The 16,258-nt window shown below is 50.2% G+C and overlaps 2 protein-coding genes across 5 annotated transcripts in view; both read left to right on the top strand.

Annotated features, from left to right (window-relative positions):
* Positions 1-11,804, top strand: part of MEGF9 (multiple EGF like domains 9) — a 48,000-nt gene extending 36,196 nt beyond the window's left edge. Inside the window, exons 4-6 of the mRNA XM_077189419.1 lie at positions 2,473-2,616; positions 3,520-3,792; positions 6,965-11,804. Of these exons, the coding sequence (XP_077045534.1) occupies positions 2,473-2,616; positions 3,520-3,792; positions 6,965-7,413 (866 nt within the window). The 3' untranslated portion in view covers positions 7,414-11,804. The remainder of the gene's footprint in view (positions 1-2,472; positions 2,617-3,519; positions 3,793-6,964) is intronic.
* A 4,021-nt stretch (positions 11,805-15,825) lies between these two features.
* The window catches only part of CDK5RAP2 (CDK5 regulatory subunit associated protein 2), a 71,182-nt gene continuing 70,749 nt past the window's right edge, over positions 15,826-16,258 (top strand). For all 4 annotated transcript variants that reach the window (XM_077189110.1, XM_077189109.1, XM_054646555.2 and 1 more), the window contains exons 1-2: positions 15,826-15,992; positions 16,131-16,192. In XM_077189110.1, coding sequence (XP_077045225.1) covers positions 15,940-15,992; positions 16,131-16,192 — 115 coding nt within the window. In that variant the 5' untranslated portion in view covers positions 15,826-15,939. The remainder of the gene's footprint in view (positions 15,993-16,130; positions 16,193-16,258) is intronic.

Genomic DNA, 16,258 nt, shown 5'->3' with positions numbered 1-16,258 from the left:
CTGGTCCGTGGGCACTGGGTCTGCATTCCCTGGGGGTGAATTCCTGCGTTCCCTTGAGCATGAATTGCTGCATTCACTCTATGCTGAGCTCTGTGTGCTTATGTCCTACCAGTGCTGAGGGATACAAGGCTGTCACTAAAGCTGTGCACACATCAGCTGTCTCACTGATTTGGAGCTGGGTGTGTGGGTTTTGTGAAGGAGGAGGATAATCTGCTCTTCCTTTTTGTTCCCTCAATGTTCCTCCTGCTCTTGATTTATCAAAGAAAACCCAGCACAGACCTTGCTCCTGGGGTGGGGCTGCTCTTTCTGCTGGGATTGCCCAGTGCTGCCCACAGCATTGCAATGAAAACCCCTCATTTTGCTTAATGACCTCTTGTTGATTTGACAGAAACTTTTTGCTGCTGTGGCTGAGGGAACCAAACAAAACCAGAACAGAGAACGAAGTTGATTAAAAATTAGATCAGATGCCTGCTCTAGAGACTGCACTCTGTGTGACCTCCCCAGCTTTACATCAATTCTGTGTAGCCTTTGTCCAATTTTCAAAGTTTTTTCCCATTCATGCTATACTTTGGGCTCCCTCTGCTGGCTCTGCAGCCAGCTCCTGCTTGGCATCGCTCTGGCCAGGAGGAATATTTGAAATTACTGGGCATAAATAAATAACTTGGGCAGCAGGAGCTCCCCAGCTGACAGCACTTCCTCTGCCACGACCCTTGTACTCCATGGTGGGTCTGTGCACTGAGGTGGGCTGGTGCTCCCCACTGGGGTCCTGTGGGGTCTGATCCTTCCTGAGGGCATGATCAGGATGAGAAGTGCTATTAATTATTAAGGATCTCCACAGTGATACCTGATTGCATGCCTGTGCATGCTCTGCCTGGCTGAGCAGCTGCTGACTCAGGGAAACACAGCCATTTCCAGGGCTGCTGGAGATGGATGTGGGTGATTTCTGCTGATGGGAAAGACATTGGTGCTGAAATGACCGAGGCAGCACAGGTGTGATTCCAGATTTATGCCCCTGTTAGAGCCTGGGGAGCACTGTCCAAGGCAGCCTTGCTGTGACCAGGCAGATGAACTTCCCTGTCCAAGACATCCATCCCACTGAAACAGCTGATCCAGGCTTGCAGCTGGAGAAACCAAGCACAGCAGATAACTTTCCCTTCTGAACCTGACATCTCTCCCACAAAAACCACTGGCTCGTGCCTGACAGGCTGCTGAGGGAAGAGCAAACAGTGTGTGGGAGGTGATGCCGAGCAAGGGGTGCTGGCAGGGCCCTGCTGGGTGGGTGAATCAGCCACTTCCTGGGCTTGCTTCCTGCCCTTGGCAGCAGGGCTGGCTGCAAGGACATGCCAGGCTGCCTGGGGATGCTTGGCTGTGGAGTCATCACTGTGGGAATTGAGGAGCAGCAGGCGTGTCAGGATTGTGAGGGAGCCAAACTGTTCTGATATTAATAAGGAAATCTGCTCTGGTCTTTCAAACAGTCAGCACAAACCTCAATCAGGATTTTTTCCTGTGGTTGATGTTGATATGAGACTTCTCCATCCCCCAGCAGCAATGCTGGGTCAGCTCAGTGGATCTGTCTGTGCTCTCCCACTGCTCTGGGCCACCCCAGTTTATAGACAGGGCTGTTGCCTTTGCAGACTCTGTCTGGTACATGGGATTTATTCCAATCTTCCCTCAGCTCCCTGCCACCTCACCGAGGAGCCAGCTGAATTACAGCATGTTCCTGGTGATGGATGGGCTTTATATAGAGGCTGTGCTTTTGTAACTAAGGAGATTTTTCTTCTGGGTCACAGGAGTATCAAAATGCAATTTGGAGGCCATTAGGAGACGGCGCCTGTGGAGACACGGCACGTTGAGTTTCTGATTCAGGGGCTTCCCCAGGAAGGGCAGGTGGCTCATGTGAGTCCCCACTTCTTCTCTGCTTCTCTGGGAAGGTCAGTGACTGCTGCTGCCTTGTCCTGGGGTGGAGGAGCTGGAGCCACACTGGTAGGATGGAGCTGCCTGCCCCCAGAGCAAGACAGTGGCACGTCCTCAGCCCTGACCACCAGCCCAGGTGTACAGGAGGAGGCTGCACACAAAAAACTAAAGGCATAAACCTCAGGGACCCCTCATGAGAGTGGGGGATTTTCAGCATCAGTGTTCCATCTCACTGGTACAAATGCAAACTGAAACTGCTTTCCTTGAGGAGAATTTTAACACTGATAACTTGTGTTTACCTGCAGTGACCTTTTAGTGGTGAGCTGTGGGGCCTCTCTGCTGGGGCCACCTGCTTTTTCACATTATCTGTGTGTGTGTGGAACGAGGGGATGAGCATCAGAAGGTCATAAGAGGCCAGGCTCATGTTTTGGCCAGAGGGCATCCAGAACCACCTGTGAGCTCTGATAATTCAGCGTGTTCCACGTGGATTCTTGCTCCAAATGTTCTGCTCCAGTTCCTGCTGCTGAATGTTTGCTTGTTCTCCTCTCTGTTCCTCAGGCACCTGCCTGGAGTGCCAGGAGAACACGGAGGGGGAGCACTGTGAGCTCTGCAAGGAGGGTTTCTATCAGAGCACCCCGCCTGCCCACGGCTGCCAGCACTGCCCCTGCTCCACTGTGGCATCCACTGGCACCTGCCACTTAGGTGAGCCTCTTGTTTTGCTCTAATTCCTCATAATGAAGGTTGCTCTCCTCAGTTACGTTGCCCCTCAGAGTGTGTCAGCCCAGCAAGGTGTTTTATAGCCTGTGGAGCTCCTGGTTGTGGGCACTGCAAGCAGCACCTGCTGTGATGGGTCCCTGGTGCTTGTGTTGCCTCTTGTGAGAGCAGCTGTGCAGGAGAGGGATCAGAATCACAAAATGGTTTGGCTTGGAAGGGATCTTAAAGTCTGGTTCCAGCTCCCAGTGTGTTGCTGCTGCAGTCTGCTCTGAAGAGCCTGCAAAGTTCTGCAGAGAAGCTGCTGAGCTCATGGCAGCCAGGAGGGGGGCAGGAGATGCTCAGCAGTGCCATGTAGCCCTCCATACTTCTGAGTCTGCTTCTGAACATCTCCATGGGACTCCATGCAGAGATTCTCCAATGTGCCTGAGACAAGTCAGAGCTGTAATAGTCATATCTAAGACTTTTTTTGATATTTCCCTAATCAATTTTGCAAGCAAGCTGCTTCTGGCTTTGTACAGGCCCAAAAGTTCCTTTGGATTGCAAGCATCCCTGATATAGTTCCAGCTGTTCTCTGAAATTGCCTGTTTGAGATGGAAATGTTCAGGAATAATAATTTATTTCCTTAGCAACGTGCTGAGTTTGCTCTGTGAGGTTGGTACAAAGGCATCAGAACTCTCCAAAGCTGTTTTTTCCCCTACTAACAGAGAAACTGCTGCAGTTCAAAAGTTGTGTTTTCAGCTCAAAATTTGAGATTGGTCAATACTTGTGGCTGCTGATTTTTGTCAGGGTGCCTTGTGGTCAGTCCCCAGAGAGCAAACCCCAGAGAACAATTTTGGGGGTGTCTCTGCAAGGGCTGTGGCACATCCCTGCTTTGCTTTCTGTGTTCTGCAGAGCCTGGCGAGAGCCTCCCGAGGTGTGACAAGTGCAAACCAGGGTACACTGGCCTCAACTGCAACCAGTGTGACAAGGGCTACTACAACTCAGACAGCATCTGCATGAGGTGTGAGTGCAACGGGAACGTGGACCCGGGGCTGTCCCCCAGCGTGTGCCGGCCCGACAGCGGCGAGTGCATCGGCTGCCTGTACCACACCACGGGCTTCCACTGTGAGCTCTGCCAGGAGGGCTACAGCAGGGACTCCCAGGGCACCAACTGCACCAGGAAAGGTAAAAAATGCTGCTCAAGTCAATGGCAAGGCTCACTGTGCAGCTGGACAAAGGTTGGAGTGGGAACGCTGGTAATTGTTTGTGTTAGTTTAGATTCGTCTGGACTCTGGTGTAGACAAGAAAACCATATCTTTATGACAGAATAGCAGAATAAATTAGGTTGGAAAAGATCATCTAGTCCAACCTATGACCTAACAGCTCCTCATCAATTAAACCATGGCACTGAGTGCCACATCCAGGCTTTTTTAAACACATCCAGGGACGGTGACTCCACCACCTCCAATTCCAGCACACAGTCGTTGGTGCCTCCTGGCCTTGAAGGGTGGTTTAGAGTTAGCTCTGTAACCACCCTGATTCCAGCCCCTGGCAGACAGTGCTAGTGAACAAACTGGAAAAAAACCCCAATCCATTTGTAGTGTATTTAATGTACAATGAGAGAAAATGGTTCTGTAGTTGCTCCTTAATTAGTTATGTGGAGGTTGGTTTTCATGGTGGATGTCCAACACCATGCATGGAAACATTACCAATGTGATGTATTAGTGAAAAAACCCAGAGTTCAGGGAAGTATTTGGGCACAAATTTGTCCTTGTCATGGACAGAGATTCAGTTCAGATCTTCCATCACGTGCTAATGTGGTTTTCACTCCTGTGCTGCTCACTTGGGTGTGTAATCACAGAGTCCTTTCCTGCTCAGAGAGATGATCAGTACAACAAAGTTGGATGCTCATTAGCTGTAACAGGGCTGGAAATGGCAATTTTACATCAGCTCATCCATGATCTGGATGTGTTTAAAAAAAGACTGGGTATGGCACTTGGTGTTATAGTCTAGTTGAGGTGTTAGGGCACAGGTTGGACTCGATGATCTTAGAGGTCTCTTCCAAGCTCATTATGCTGTGATTCTGTGAAGGCACATAGAGAGGATATTCAAAGGACCAAGGCGAGTGTTTTGAGCCCCAGGGCAGGTGGTGCTCCTGCTGCCGTGGGGTGGCACAGCAGGGCCTCTCTCTGGTGCTCTGTGGCTCTGTGCCACCCAGCCCAGCAGCGCAGCCTCCCCAGGGCTGGGCCCGTGGCCTCCTGCCAGAGCTGCTCCACTGCAGGCGGCAGCAGCGGCTCTGCAGAGCCGGCGCTTCAATCAAGCAGCTGGATTGAGGCTGGATGTGAGGCTCCCATCAAAGCTGCCAAAGCAGCCCATTGAGGGAGCAGCTGCTGCTCTCAAGGAGCTGCTCTGGGACATCTGGAGAGCTGGCAGGGCCCCGGCAGCGGAACAGGCAGCGCCGTGTCACGGCCCGGAAGCGGCGCCGGGGCCAGAGCCCTGCACTTCACCGAGACGGTCCTGGGAGTGCCAGGAAATGTCTTCACCCCAGGCCTCCCTGCCAGCCCTGAGCTGATGCTGACTCACACATAGAGCCCAGAAAAGTGCTGTTTCCTTGCTGGTGAATCAGCCATTGTCTTGGTTCTGTTTTTTCCCTACTTACAGCTTTGCCAGGGATTGAGTGTTGGTGAAGGAATTTGGAAATGACTGAATTCCTCATGCCCTTTTCCCAAAGCCAGAGGTTTTCCAGGAACTTCTTGCTTCTGTCATGTTGCTTCCTATTGCAAAATTTTGCCTGTCATGCCTTCTGGCATTCAGCACCCTGAGTGTCCTTATCAGCCTGAGGGAACAGAGGAGCTGCTGCAGCTAGGGGACTCTGAGCAGAACCTCAGTCAGGTGTGTGATGCCCCTTCCAGAGGAATTTCTTTCTCAGTTGCCTGAACTGGGAATGTGACAGCCCAAAGTTAACTTGTGGGAGTTCCCCTGAGGGCCCGTGGCAGGACATGTGCTGAATATTTCCAGCTCCTGTTGCCATTGGAGATGGAACTTAGTGCGAAATTAGTCCTTCGGAAGTGACTCTCCTCCTCAGTCATAATTAGTAGATGTTCAGGAGAGCTGGAAGCTGGATCTATACAGCATGGCACCATCAGCTGTAATTGCTGCAGCTGTACATGGATTTAAAATGAAGTTGCTTTTCTCTTGGCAGGAAGAGAGTGGGAAAGAGGATGCAGAGAGTCCTGTGGAGCAATAGGTGCAGAGAACATTCTGGCTGATTGAGGCTTCAGCTTGTGGAGTGTTCCTGTTGCCTGAACTTGAGAATCTAAAATAGATCAGGTTATTCATGTGAGGAAATGCTTTATTAGCTACATTTGTGAGCTTAATGCTACAGATTTGTGGTGCTCTCTGAGGCCTGTAGCTCAGCAGGTTTGGTGCTGGCATAATGAATTCACATCCCACTTCTGAGATCTCAAGGTTAACCTGACTCCTGAACTGAGAAGGGAGTTTATCCCATGGCTGCTGGAAGCAAGGCAGGTTCTTGGCTATTTAGGAAAAGACAGAGCACAGTCTGGTAGTTTCCATATTCTGACCCTTCCTGTGGGCACCTATGCCAGCAACTGAAACCAAACCAGGATCCCAACTGGCCTCTGCTGTGTTCAAAAGCTTCTTTTTTTTTTGTGATTTGGTGACCTCCTGCTTCTGGCTGTGTAGACTGGGGATCTCCGTGTGGCTTGTGTATGACTTCATTCAAAAGCAGAATTGAGGTTATTTTGCCCTTTTACCTAAAGTGGTGCAAACACTGAACCCACTGAAAAATGCTGGGACAGCTGAGTACTTGTGGTTCATTTCTTCAGTTTTGATCTTCTTGTTTGTACAAGTAGAAATAATAATACTGAGAACAACGTCCTACATCTGGTGCACTGGTTGTGAATGGTTTAAACTCCTGGAGTTGCTGTGTCTGAGTGTGCAGCCCACACAGACACCAAGGGACACGTTGGTTCAGAGTCTAAACTTGCTGAGCTTGGTAAAGCTCCATTTTCCTGGTCTGAACAGGAGCTGGACTGGGACTTGCTGTCATCATGAGCTCCTGTATTGAACCCTGAATCGTGACTGCTGCACCTGTCCCTCAGCACCAGGCTTGTCAGAGGAGTCCTGTGGGCACTTTGCACACAGCATTATATTAAAAAAACCCACACACAGCCCTGGACAGACATTTTCTAAACGGCTTTGAAAAAATACCAATTTAGCAGTGTAGCCTTAATTGCCATAATAACTGTGATATAAATGTTGAATCTCTTACGTTTGTGTTCGATTTTCAGCTCAGCAGATGTTTTTATTGATCATTTTTAAATTTGTTTTGTAGAAGCCACTCCAGAACCAAGGGAGTTTACAACTTCTGCTCCAAATACCACCAAGGCCACATCCTTTTCCACGGCAGTGCTAAACAGTACTTTGTCACCAACAACTCTACAGACAATATTTCCTATAAGCTCCTCTGACAACAGCACCTCTGCTTTCGCAGATGTTTCATGGACTCAGTTTAACATCATTATTTTGACAGTGATCATCATTGTTGTGGTCCTGCTGATGGGCTTTGTGGGTGCTGTCTACATGTACCGTGAGTATCAGAACCGAAAACTTAATGCTCCCTTTTGGACCATTGAACTCAAAGAGGACAACATCAGTTTCAGCAGCTACCACGACAGCATTCCCAACGCTGACGTGTCGGGGCTGCTGGAAGATGATGGCAATGAGGTGGCCCCCAATGGACAGCTCACGCTGACGACTCCCATGCATAATTTTAAAGCTTAAAAGTCATCCAGCTGTTCCAAAGTTTGCTTCTCAAAAAGTTACAGGGCTCGTGGAAGGGGTGTCAGGATCCGTGCCAAGGCTCCACGCAGAGGAATTTGCTCTTCAGATACTCTCTGGTGCAAGGCGTGCTGTAGCTTGCAGGTGAACAGGAGACAGTGTAGTACACCTGAATTTCAGGTAGTGTGGTGAAATGCATTCAGTGTTCTCCATAAAGATCCATAGAATTCACTGTTATAAACTGAATTGAAACTTTTTTTATGAAGAGGTGGTGGGGTGGAGAAAGCAGAACCCGATGAGGAGTCAGAAGCTACTTGGTTTCCAGCCAACCCAACACTTGTGTCTTCATCCTTTAGTTTGAGAAGTAGCTCATGAATTAACAGTGGAATTTCAGGAAACAGATCTTTGGAAAGGCATCATCTTCATTCCTGACAGAAACTTATTTGAAAAGGAGAACAAAAAAAAAAAAAAAAAAGGGAAGTAATTGTTCACTGTACTACCAAAAGGCAAGTAGGAGGAGTGAGTTGCACACTGAAAAAGTCACCATTATCTGTTCCCACTAAGCAGGGAAATGGGAATAAAATCCTAAGAACATTTGAGTTTGGGAAGAGACTAAGCTTTTCCCTTTCTGAGTATTTATACAGGGTGATGATGCTATTAAGACATAGCAATCCATTTTTTTCTAGAAGGAGTTAATGAACTTGTATAGTTTCTGTGCAAGGGAAGACGACAAGACATCTCAGGGTTGCCATGTAAAAATAAAAGCCAGGCTTACTACCCTACCCTGATAGAAATGGTGTGTTCTGTATATAAAATGTAATATATCTTCTTGGAATTGTATTTGTAATTATTTGTAAAAAAGACAAGCAACCAACTGACCAACCAAAAAATCCCCAACAACAAGACCATGAGCCCCTCCCCAACTTCCCCCATTCCCCAGGTCATGTTTTATCCTCTAGGTTTTAATTGTACAGCGGTTAGTGACATTGTTTAAAAAAGAAAAAAATCATGAGGGTTGTTTAAAATACTGTAAATGAGATGGCAATATTGTTGGAGCTGGGCCTCTGGCAAACACCAACTGCTTAAAGCTTTTCTTCCACTGTCATTGAGTAACTTCTTTTCTAGAGAAAATGTGAGTGCTCCCTACTTGTATCTGTCAAATTTTGCCATTCCTTCAAATACAGAGTGAATACCAGTGTTGCCATGACTAGGCCTGAGTAGGTGTCCAAAAGCTGGATGCACCAGTGTATTCCTTGCTTTTAAGTCTCTCTACAAAATGCAAATACACTGTCACAAACACCCTGAGAGCCTGGGCTCACTGGCTGGGGTTCTCCCCAGTGGGTGCTCATCGTGTGGAGGGATCCCAGTGCCATCCCTGCTGAGCTGACATGGCACAGGGGACCTGCTGGAGGGCTGAGCTCAGCCCTTGGCCTCCTGAGGGCCAAAGGTCTCCTGGATTTGGGTGGAAGCAGCTTGGGGATGAGGAGCTCGCAGGACCCGATGTGCGCTTCGGGGCTTGGAAGGTAAAAGGCACAGACGCTTTCAGAATTTAAAATAGCACAAGGTGATGGTGGGGAGTCAGCTGTTAAAAAAACACTGCAGGGAACAGGTTTTACAGATTTCCCTGGTTTTGGTGGGAGGCTGGTGGGCTGTTAGCAGAGAGAACAACTCACAGGCAGCACTGCACAGGGAGGTCACACCGTGGAGCTCCTGGGTTGGTACCTGCAGTGTGTGTGCCTCGGGGCAGGGGCTGTGCCATCTCTCCCACCCCTGGAAATCAAACTACTGCATGCAAACAGGGCAAGAAATAAATATTTCCCCTCACTCTTGCCCAGCCTCAGAGCTGCAGCTGCATTGCTGTGTGTGGTGGGGCAATGGTGAGACAGAAGCTGGTGGATGTATCCTCTGAGCCAGGAAAAAGTGAATGTTTCTCCAGATGAGAAATGGTAGAGAGAACATGTTGGTTATTTATTTGTTTTTCAGTGCTGTGAGGAAGTTTCTCTTATCTTTGGAAACTTGGCAGGGGGGGAAGTAGGTGATTCAAACACATGCTCAAAGATGCCATTTCTGCCTCAAAAACTTGCTGCTTGATTTAAACTTGAGGCATGGCAAGTCAGAATGAAAATTGTTAAGGATGACCAAGAGGGCAGAATGTAGAATTGCATATAGGCCCAAGCTGATGGAAAAAAGCTGATGGAAAAGCTCTTGTTGCCTGCAGTGGGCCAGGGTGAGGTCCCATTCTTCAGGTAATAAATCTGGCTCATGTCATTCAGAGCAGAGTTACTTTTAGCTATAAAACGGGGGAGGACTGGAGGAGAAAATCTGGATATTGCTAATCCTTGAGTTACTCATCAAACTTTTAAAGAGCAGGGTGGTGACAAACCAGAAAATTTCCTGGAAGTTGTAATTATTTAGAGGTGCTGATCTAGTGATACACTTGCACTTGGTCACTTCATGGGTGAGGAAAGGTAATTTTAGGAAGTGTTGGCTTCTGGGACTGATACTAGCAAGCAAATCGAAGGACAGGTTGTTCACTTTAATGTTTCTAAAATACTTTAGCAGATTTTTAAATCTCTGCCACAAAACACCTCTTCCTTAAATTTTGCTGTGACTGTGGGCTGCTTTGTACCAGGAACAAGCTTGGATTTTGTCTCACTGTAGAAGTAGGGACCATCTGCTCCAGCAGAGCGTGGGCTCAGGTGCTGAGCCCTCCTAGTCCCTGCCTGCCACAGCACAGGAGGTGTTGGCACCTGGGCTGCTTCTGACCTCCAAAGTAATCCAAAGGCTTTGTGTTTGGGAAGAGGAGGAGTCAGGATGCCCTGCAGGGTGGGACAGCTGCTGCCTGTGGGTTGCACAGCTGGATGAAAGGATGGAGACAGCCTGGAAGGAAATGTGATGGGTGGGGGGACCTGGCTGCTCAGATTTGGATGGCACAGGATGTTCCTGAACAGGGAGCAGCACAGTGAGGATGTGGCACTGGCACCGTGCTTGTCAGATGGCGGAATGACACAGCAGCCACCTCCTGCCACCCAGGCCTTGGCACACAGGAGCAACAGTAATAAAAGGAGATCAGTGCCTCATCAGGGAAAGAAGAAACAGCTTCATGTTTGCCTTTGGTGATGTGAGATCAGATCATCCATGCTCTTATCAGTTCCCCTGGCACCACAGGAGGGGAGGAAGAAGCTGAGCTGGTTCTGTCTCCAGTCACCTTGGGTTGGGTTGTACCTGGAGGGGTGGCAGAGTTCAAACACTTGTGCCACCAGCACCATGCTGTGTGGCATGGCTTGTCGTGAGGCTCCCCAGGTGCTGAGCTTTGTCCTGAGGGTGGGGTAAGGGCAGCAAAAGCAGAAGTGGATCTCAGGGCTGTGTTGAGGCCCAGCTGAGCAGCCAGTGAGGTCAGGGCAGGGCATCTTGGTGACTTGTGGGGCTGAGGTGGCAATCCAGGTGCACGAGGTGTTCCCGATGGCCACTGCAGCACCTTCTGCCTGGGAATGCTGGCCAGCTGCTGGGCTGGCACAGAGAGGGCACTCATGGCATGGGACAGCAGCTGCAGAGCACAGGGGAGGTGTGACAGGGCAGGGGGTGGTGGGTGTGGGAGAGCAGTTCCAGGCACCATCCCTGGCAGGGTGAGGGCCCAGCTGGTCTGGCTGGGGTGAGCCCAGCCCAGCAGGAAAGGCAAAGGGACAGAGGGAGCAGATGAAGGGCACAGAGCTGGGGTGGGGCAGGGGTTGGGACAACCTGCAGGGATCTCAGCTTGGGGAGCACTTGGTGAGCAGCAGACATGCAGAAAAGTGGTTGAGCTAATGAGGAGAGATGATCTCCAGCCTCGTGGACCACTGTAGCTGGAAATAGCTATGAGGAGCACTAGCCCTGGGGAACTGTCAGGAGATGTCAGCCACTGGAATGATAATTCCCTTGGACCAGGCTGAGCACACTTAGCAGGCATTTAGGAAAGAGGAGGGGATATAGCCAGCATCCTTCAGGTATCCTGGGCCAGTTAACCACTGCTGTGCAGCATCATCCTCTTCAGTGTTACAGGCAATGTAAATGTGGCAGAAAGTTTGCACAGTCTCCTTTAAATAAAGGATATAAAAATAGTTTTCTCTTTAAAGTGAAGTTTTAGAGTGAGCTCCCACAGGACTCTGCTCTTTATGTGTCAGAGGAATGGATTAAAATAAGAAAAATGTGGGCCTTAAAAGTTGTACTTGCTCCCATCTGAAACCCATCAGTCTCACTCTGCATCCAAATACGGCGTCCCCCACGCATATGCTATGCTTACAAATGCATTTCTAAAAAGAAAAAAAAGTGTATGATTTGAATATATGTCAGAATTTATACAGAAGAATGTTATTTAAATGAATAAAAATAAATGTATATAATTTGTATCTATGCCACTTGGATTTTTGCATTTGTGTTTTTGTTCATTGAATTTCAGCAAGAGTCTTCCCAGTGACAGAAAGGATTGAATCCAATCTCATCCCAGTAATAACATTTGTTCCAAAAGAATTATTCCTTCATTATGCCCCTGTATGTGAGATGAGAACCAAGGCACAAAAATGTTTTCTATCACAGATATTCATAAGCACAGTTGACATTCTGTGTTGGAAAATCCAGCTAAAAAATGAGCCCTCTGATCTCTTGTGTCTGCTATGAACCATCCCAGCCCTCAGCTGTGGTTGGGAGCCCCACTGGCAATGACTGTTTTCCCACTGTTTTCTGTGTCATTCACACGGACACATTTTGTCAGAGATGTGAATCACTAACACAGAAACCCTCAGAGCAAAGCTGGAAATGGGATGAGGGATATATTGTATCAGATTTTTCCTCATGACCACAGATGTCTTTCAAAGGCCATTTTTGTTACAGATACTTTGAAATTCACATCTGTGGCATCAGTTTTGGGAGTGTTTCAGTAGGGCCTGTGGAAAACTTGCATTTCCTTCTCACTTGGCAGAGTTAGGAAATTGATTTTGTTTTGCAAACAGAACCGTTAAAGGCTCTTTTTTGGTGAAAGCTGTGTGTGACTCTTCAGCCCTTATTAAGCGAAGAACTTGGAGAGGTAAGGCTTCATAAGGCTTCATACACTGAGGGAGCACGTGGGGTTTTTTTTAAGTGTTCATTCAGATGTTTGACTGAGCCAGAGCTGTGTAAGGAAGGGCCACAGTGTGAAATTCGAGGGAGTTTATCGAGACCTGATTTGCATTAGCAGAGCAGTTGGATCGTGCATGACTTAACTTAGGAGGAATCTTGCTGTGAACTGTGTGAGGAGGAGGCAGAGCTGAGTCTGAATGAGGTCCCCAGAGCAGGGAGTGAGAACAGGAGGGTGAGGGGGACCCGTGTTCAGCTGCTGGTGACATCAGCCCTCCTTGTGCCAGCACAGCACAGCACAGCACAGCGAGCAGCTGGCTCCCGTCCTGCTCAGCTCTGCCCTACCACTGCACTCCCCAGAAATCCTTTCCCAGACTCTCTTTAGGACTCTGCCTGAGGTGGGAAGGATCTCAGGCTGCCTTGAGAAGGAGGAAAGTTCCAACACGGCTTCCTGGCATGAGGGTTTAGTGTAATCTCCCCAAATGTGCTACTAATGAATTTAAGGTTAAACAGCATTAAGCAGATTATCCGAAGGCAAGTTGTTAACTGCTTCTAAACAACACATTTCCCAGTCCTGTCTGCCCCTTGCAGCTTCCTGGTGCTACTGCAGCTTGTAAAACATTGGGCAGTGCAGTAAATTTCCCAGGGAAATGTTCCATTCTGGCTGTGTGTATACATGGAATCACAGGACCACAGAGTGGTTTGGGTTGGAAAGAACCTAAAAGATCATCTCATTTCCCCTGCTGCCATGGGCAGGGACACCTTCCACCAGAGCAGCTTTGCTCCAAGCCAGCTTGGCCCTGAACACTTCCAGGGAAGATAAACAGGGATGTATGGCTATATATCCATATCTTTGTCCATCAGACAGCCACTTCATGAAGCAATGAACTTCACAAGGAGGGCTCTGCTGATTTCCTTTTGACTCCAGTGTGTTGGACACGGGCTGTGACTCTGCAGACTCATGTGCTGTGTGTGCAGAGTGATTTACTCTTGATGGATGCTGATTTAAAGACCTACATCAAATATGTAAAACCTTGCAGAAACCTTAAACAAGATTAAACAATCGGTATTATCATTTTAAATGAGTGGACTTAGTCATTTTATGAAGATCTGCTCTGTAAAGGAGGAAAACTCACATTTCAGCCTGGCTGACCAGATCCTGGTGCCATATGGCAGACCTGATTTTGTGAACTTAATTTCAGCTTGGCAGAGGCCACTGCAAAAGGGTTTCAGTCACATAAGGTGAGCAGTGTCTCTTGAGGTCTCTCATGGGGGAGTTGAAGGGACTAAACATCCCTTGGGGTCATCAGACCCCAAATGCAAAGCATGAGGCATGTCCAGTTGGACAGGAGATGGGTTTAAGAGCTTTACTTGTGCTAAGTAGTGCCTGGAACTTCTGGCAGTTTGGGACTGCTGCAGCTCCATCATGCACTTGTACTCATAAAGCTGAAAGAATTAAGCAAGGATGGGAAGCCCACCATGACCTACACATCCAGAGCTGCAGTGGCTGCTCCCACCAGCCTGGGGCATTTGACAGGTGAGTGTCAATCTAAACAGTGCAGGTACATGGAGGAAATGGAGTTCACAGGGCACCAGGCCAACTGGGAATAATAAACTCACAGAATTCATGGCCTGTGGTCAGCCCTTTTCCGTGGCCTAATTCCTGTCTGGGTTAGAGTGCCCTTGAGACAGCCTAGAGTGAAACCTGACCTGAGTTGGTACCAAAGAGGAAACCAAATCCAAAAGAGGAAACCAAATCTAATGCACAGGGGTCACTCCTGTGCTTCCTTGTGTTACAGAGAATGGTAAGAGCAAGTCCCAGCATCCCAGCATGAGGCACCACCTGATGCCCGATGCACTTTGGGGGCAGAGTGGCTGGAAGGCAGCCCAGGGGAAAATGGGAGTGCTGGTTGAGAGGGCTGAACATGTGCCCAGGTGGGCAAGAAGGCCAATGGCTCCTGGTTTGTACCAGCACCAGTGTGGCCACAGGAGCAGGGCAGTGATTGTCCCCTGTGCTGAGCATGGCCGAGGCTCCTCAAGTGCTGTGCCCAGTTGTGGGCCCCTTGTGACCAGAAAGACCTTGAGGAGCTGGAGTGTGTCCAGGGAAGGGAACAGAGCTGAGGAAGGGTCTGGAGCACCAGGAGGGGCTGAGTGAGCTGGGAAGGGGCTCAGCCTGGAGAAAAGGAGGCTCAGGGGGGACCTTGTGGCTCTGCACAACTCCTGTGCAGAGGGGACAGCCGGGGAGTTCGGGCTCTGCTCCCAGGGAACAATAGGGACAACAGGGAACGGCTTCAAGCTGTAGGGGCGAGGTTCAGGTTGGACATCAGAAATTTCTTCACAAAATGGGTGATCAGACATTGGGAAAGTGCTGCCTAGAGAGGTGATAGAGTCACTGTCCTTGGAGGACTCCCAGGAACGACTGGACATGGCACACAGTGCGCTGGGCTGGCTGACAAGGCAGGGATTGGTCAAAGGTTGGATTCTGTATCTCAGAGGGCTTTTCCAGCCTAAATAATTCTGTGAATCTGTGATGATGTAAATAAATATCGCAGGGAGGTATTTCAATCCTGCACACGGGTACTAAATGAATTGAAGGAAGGCGAGGATGCACAGCAAGGAGGGGTCTGGAGCTCCACCTGCGCCCGGCGCTGCTCCCCTGGCCATGCCCTTGAAGGAGGGGCCACAGCAGCAGCATTTAATGCAGTTCAGCATTTCCCGCTGTCCGTGTCCAGAAATGTACAATGCAGTTGCATTTTCTCCCACAAAAATTGGGAGAGCAGACACGCTTACAACTTCGCTTTACAAAAAAAACCCCAAAAAACCCTCTCAGATCATCATTAAAAATCCGCCTGGGCGGATAATGACAGCAGCTGCCTGCAGCCCTGCCCGTTGCGATGAGCAGTGACCAGAATGTGGAACTAACGCGTGTTTATTTCTTCCGCCAAGCCCAATGACGGCTGTGCCCTGCGGGGAACACGGTAAACATCAGCGCCAGCGGCTCTGCCAGGCTCGGCAGGAGCCAGGGCCGGGTGCCTCCCTTCCAAAGCCTCTTCCAAATGGGGACACTTTTGTAGCAGAGCCGGGGCAGCGGCTGGGACCACCCTGTCCCCTCTCGCATCACCTCAGGCGCCCCGTCCCCTCGGGCTGTCAGCCAGGGCTCCTTCCCTCACTCGAGATGGCGCCCGGCCGGCACCCGCCCCGCTCTGCCCTCAGCCAGCATGGTCGCTGCTCGCCCGGCTCGGCCTCCTGCCCTCATCAAACATGGCGGCTCCCATTCACTTCCCATTGTGCCCGCCCTCCTCGCGCTCCGCGGCGGCTTCGGCGGCTTCAGCGCGCTCGACGCAAAGATGGCGGAAGCGATTGCGGGCGTTTGAATTCCAGGGAAGCCGCCAAAGCCGCGCACAAAGGCGGCGGGCGCCGCGGGAGCCGGGCGGCCGATCCATGGATTCGCTGCCGGGGGAGGACCCGACGCTGCCGCTGCCGTTCGAGGGCAGGTACGGGGGAGCTGCGGGGCGGGGATGCGCTGGGCAGCGCGGTGCGTGTGGCGGGGCCGGGCCCGCCGGCCGCGGACGGGCTCAGGGGGACGAGCCCGCGGGCGTTGTGCTCTCAGCGCTCTCCTCCTTCTTCCCCAGCGCCCTCCAGCTGCCGGACATCTCCCGCGGGGACCCCCAGCCCGGCCCGCCCGGCCGACAAGGTAAGGCTGGATCGCGGCCGGAGCCCGCACATCCCTGCCCGGCTCGGTGCTTCGCGCTGGACCCCA

Source organism: Agelaius phoeniceus, chromosome 21 (genome assembly GCF_051311805.1).
Source record: "Agelaius phoeniceus isolate bAgePho1 chromosome 21, bAgePho1.hap1, whole genome shotgun sequence".
NCBI lineage: Eukaryota > Metazoa > Chordata > Aves > Passeriformes > Icteridae > Agelaius > Agelaius phoeniceus.
Note: the sequence above shows the minus strand (reverse complement) of the source record. Positions and strands in the feature narration are given on the sequence as shown.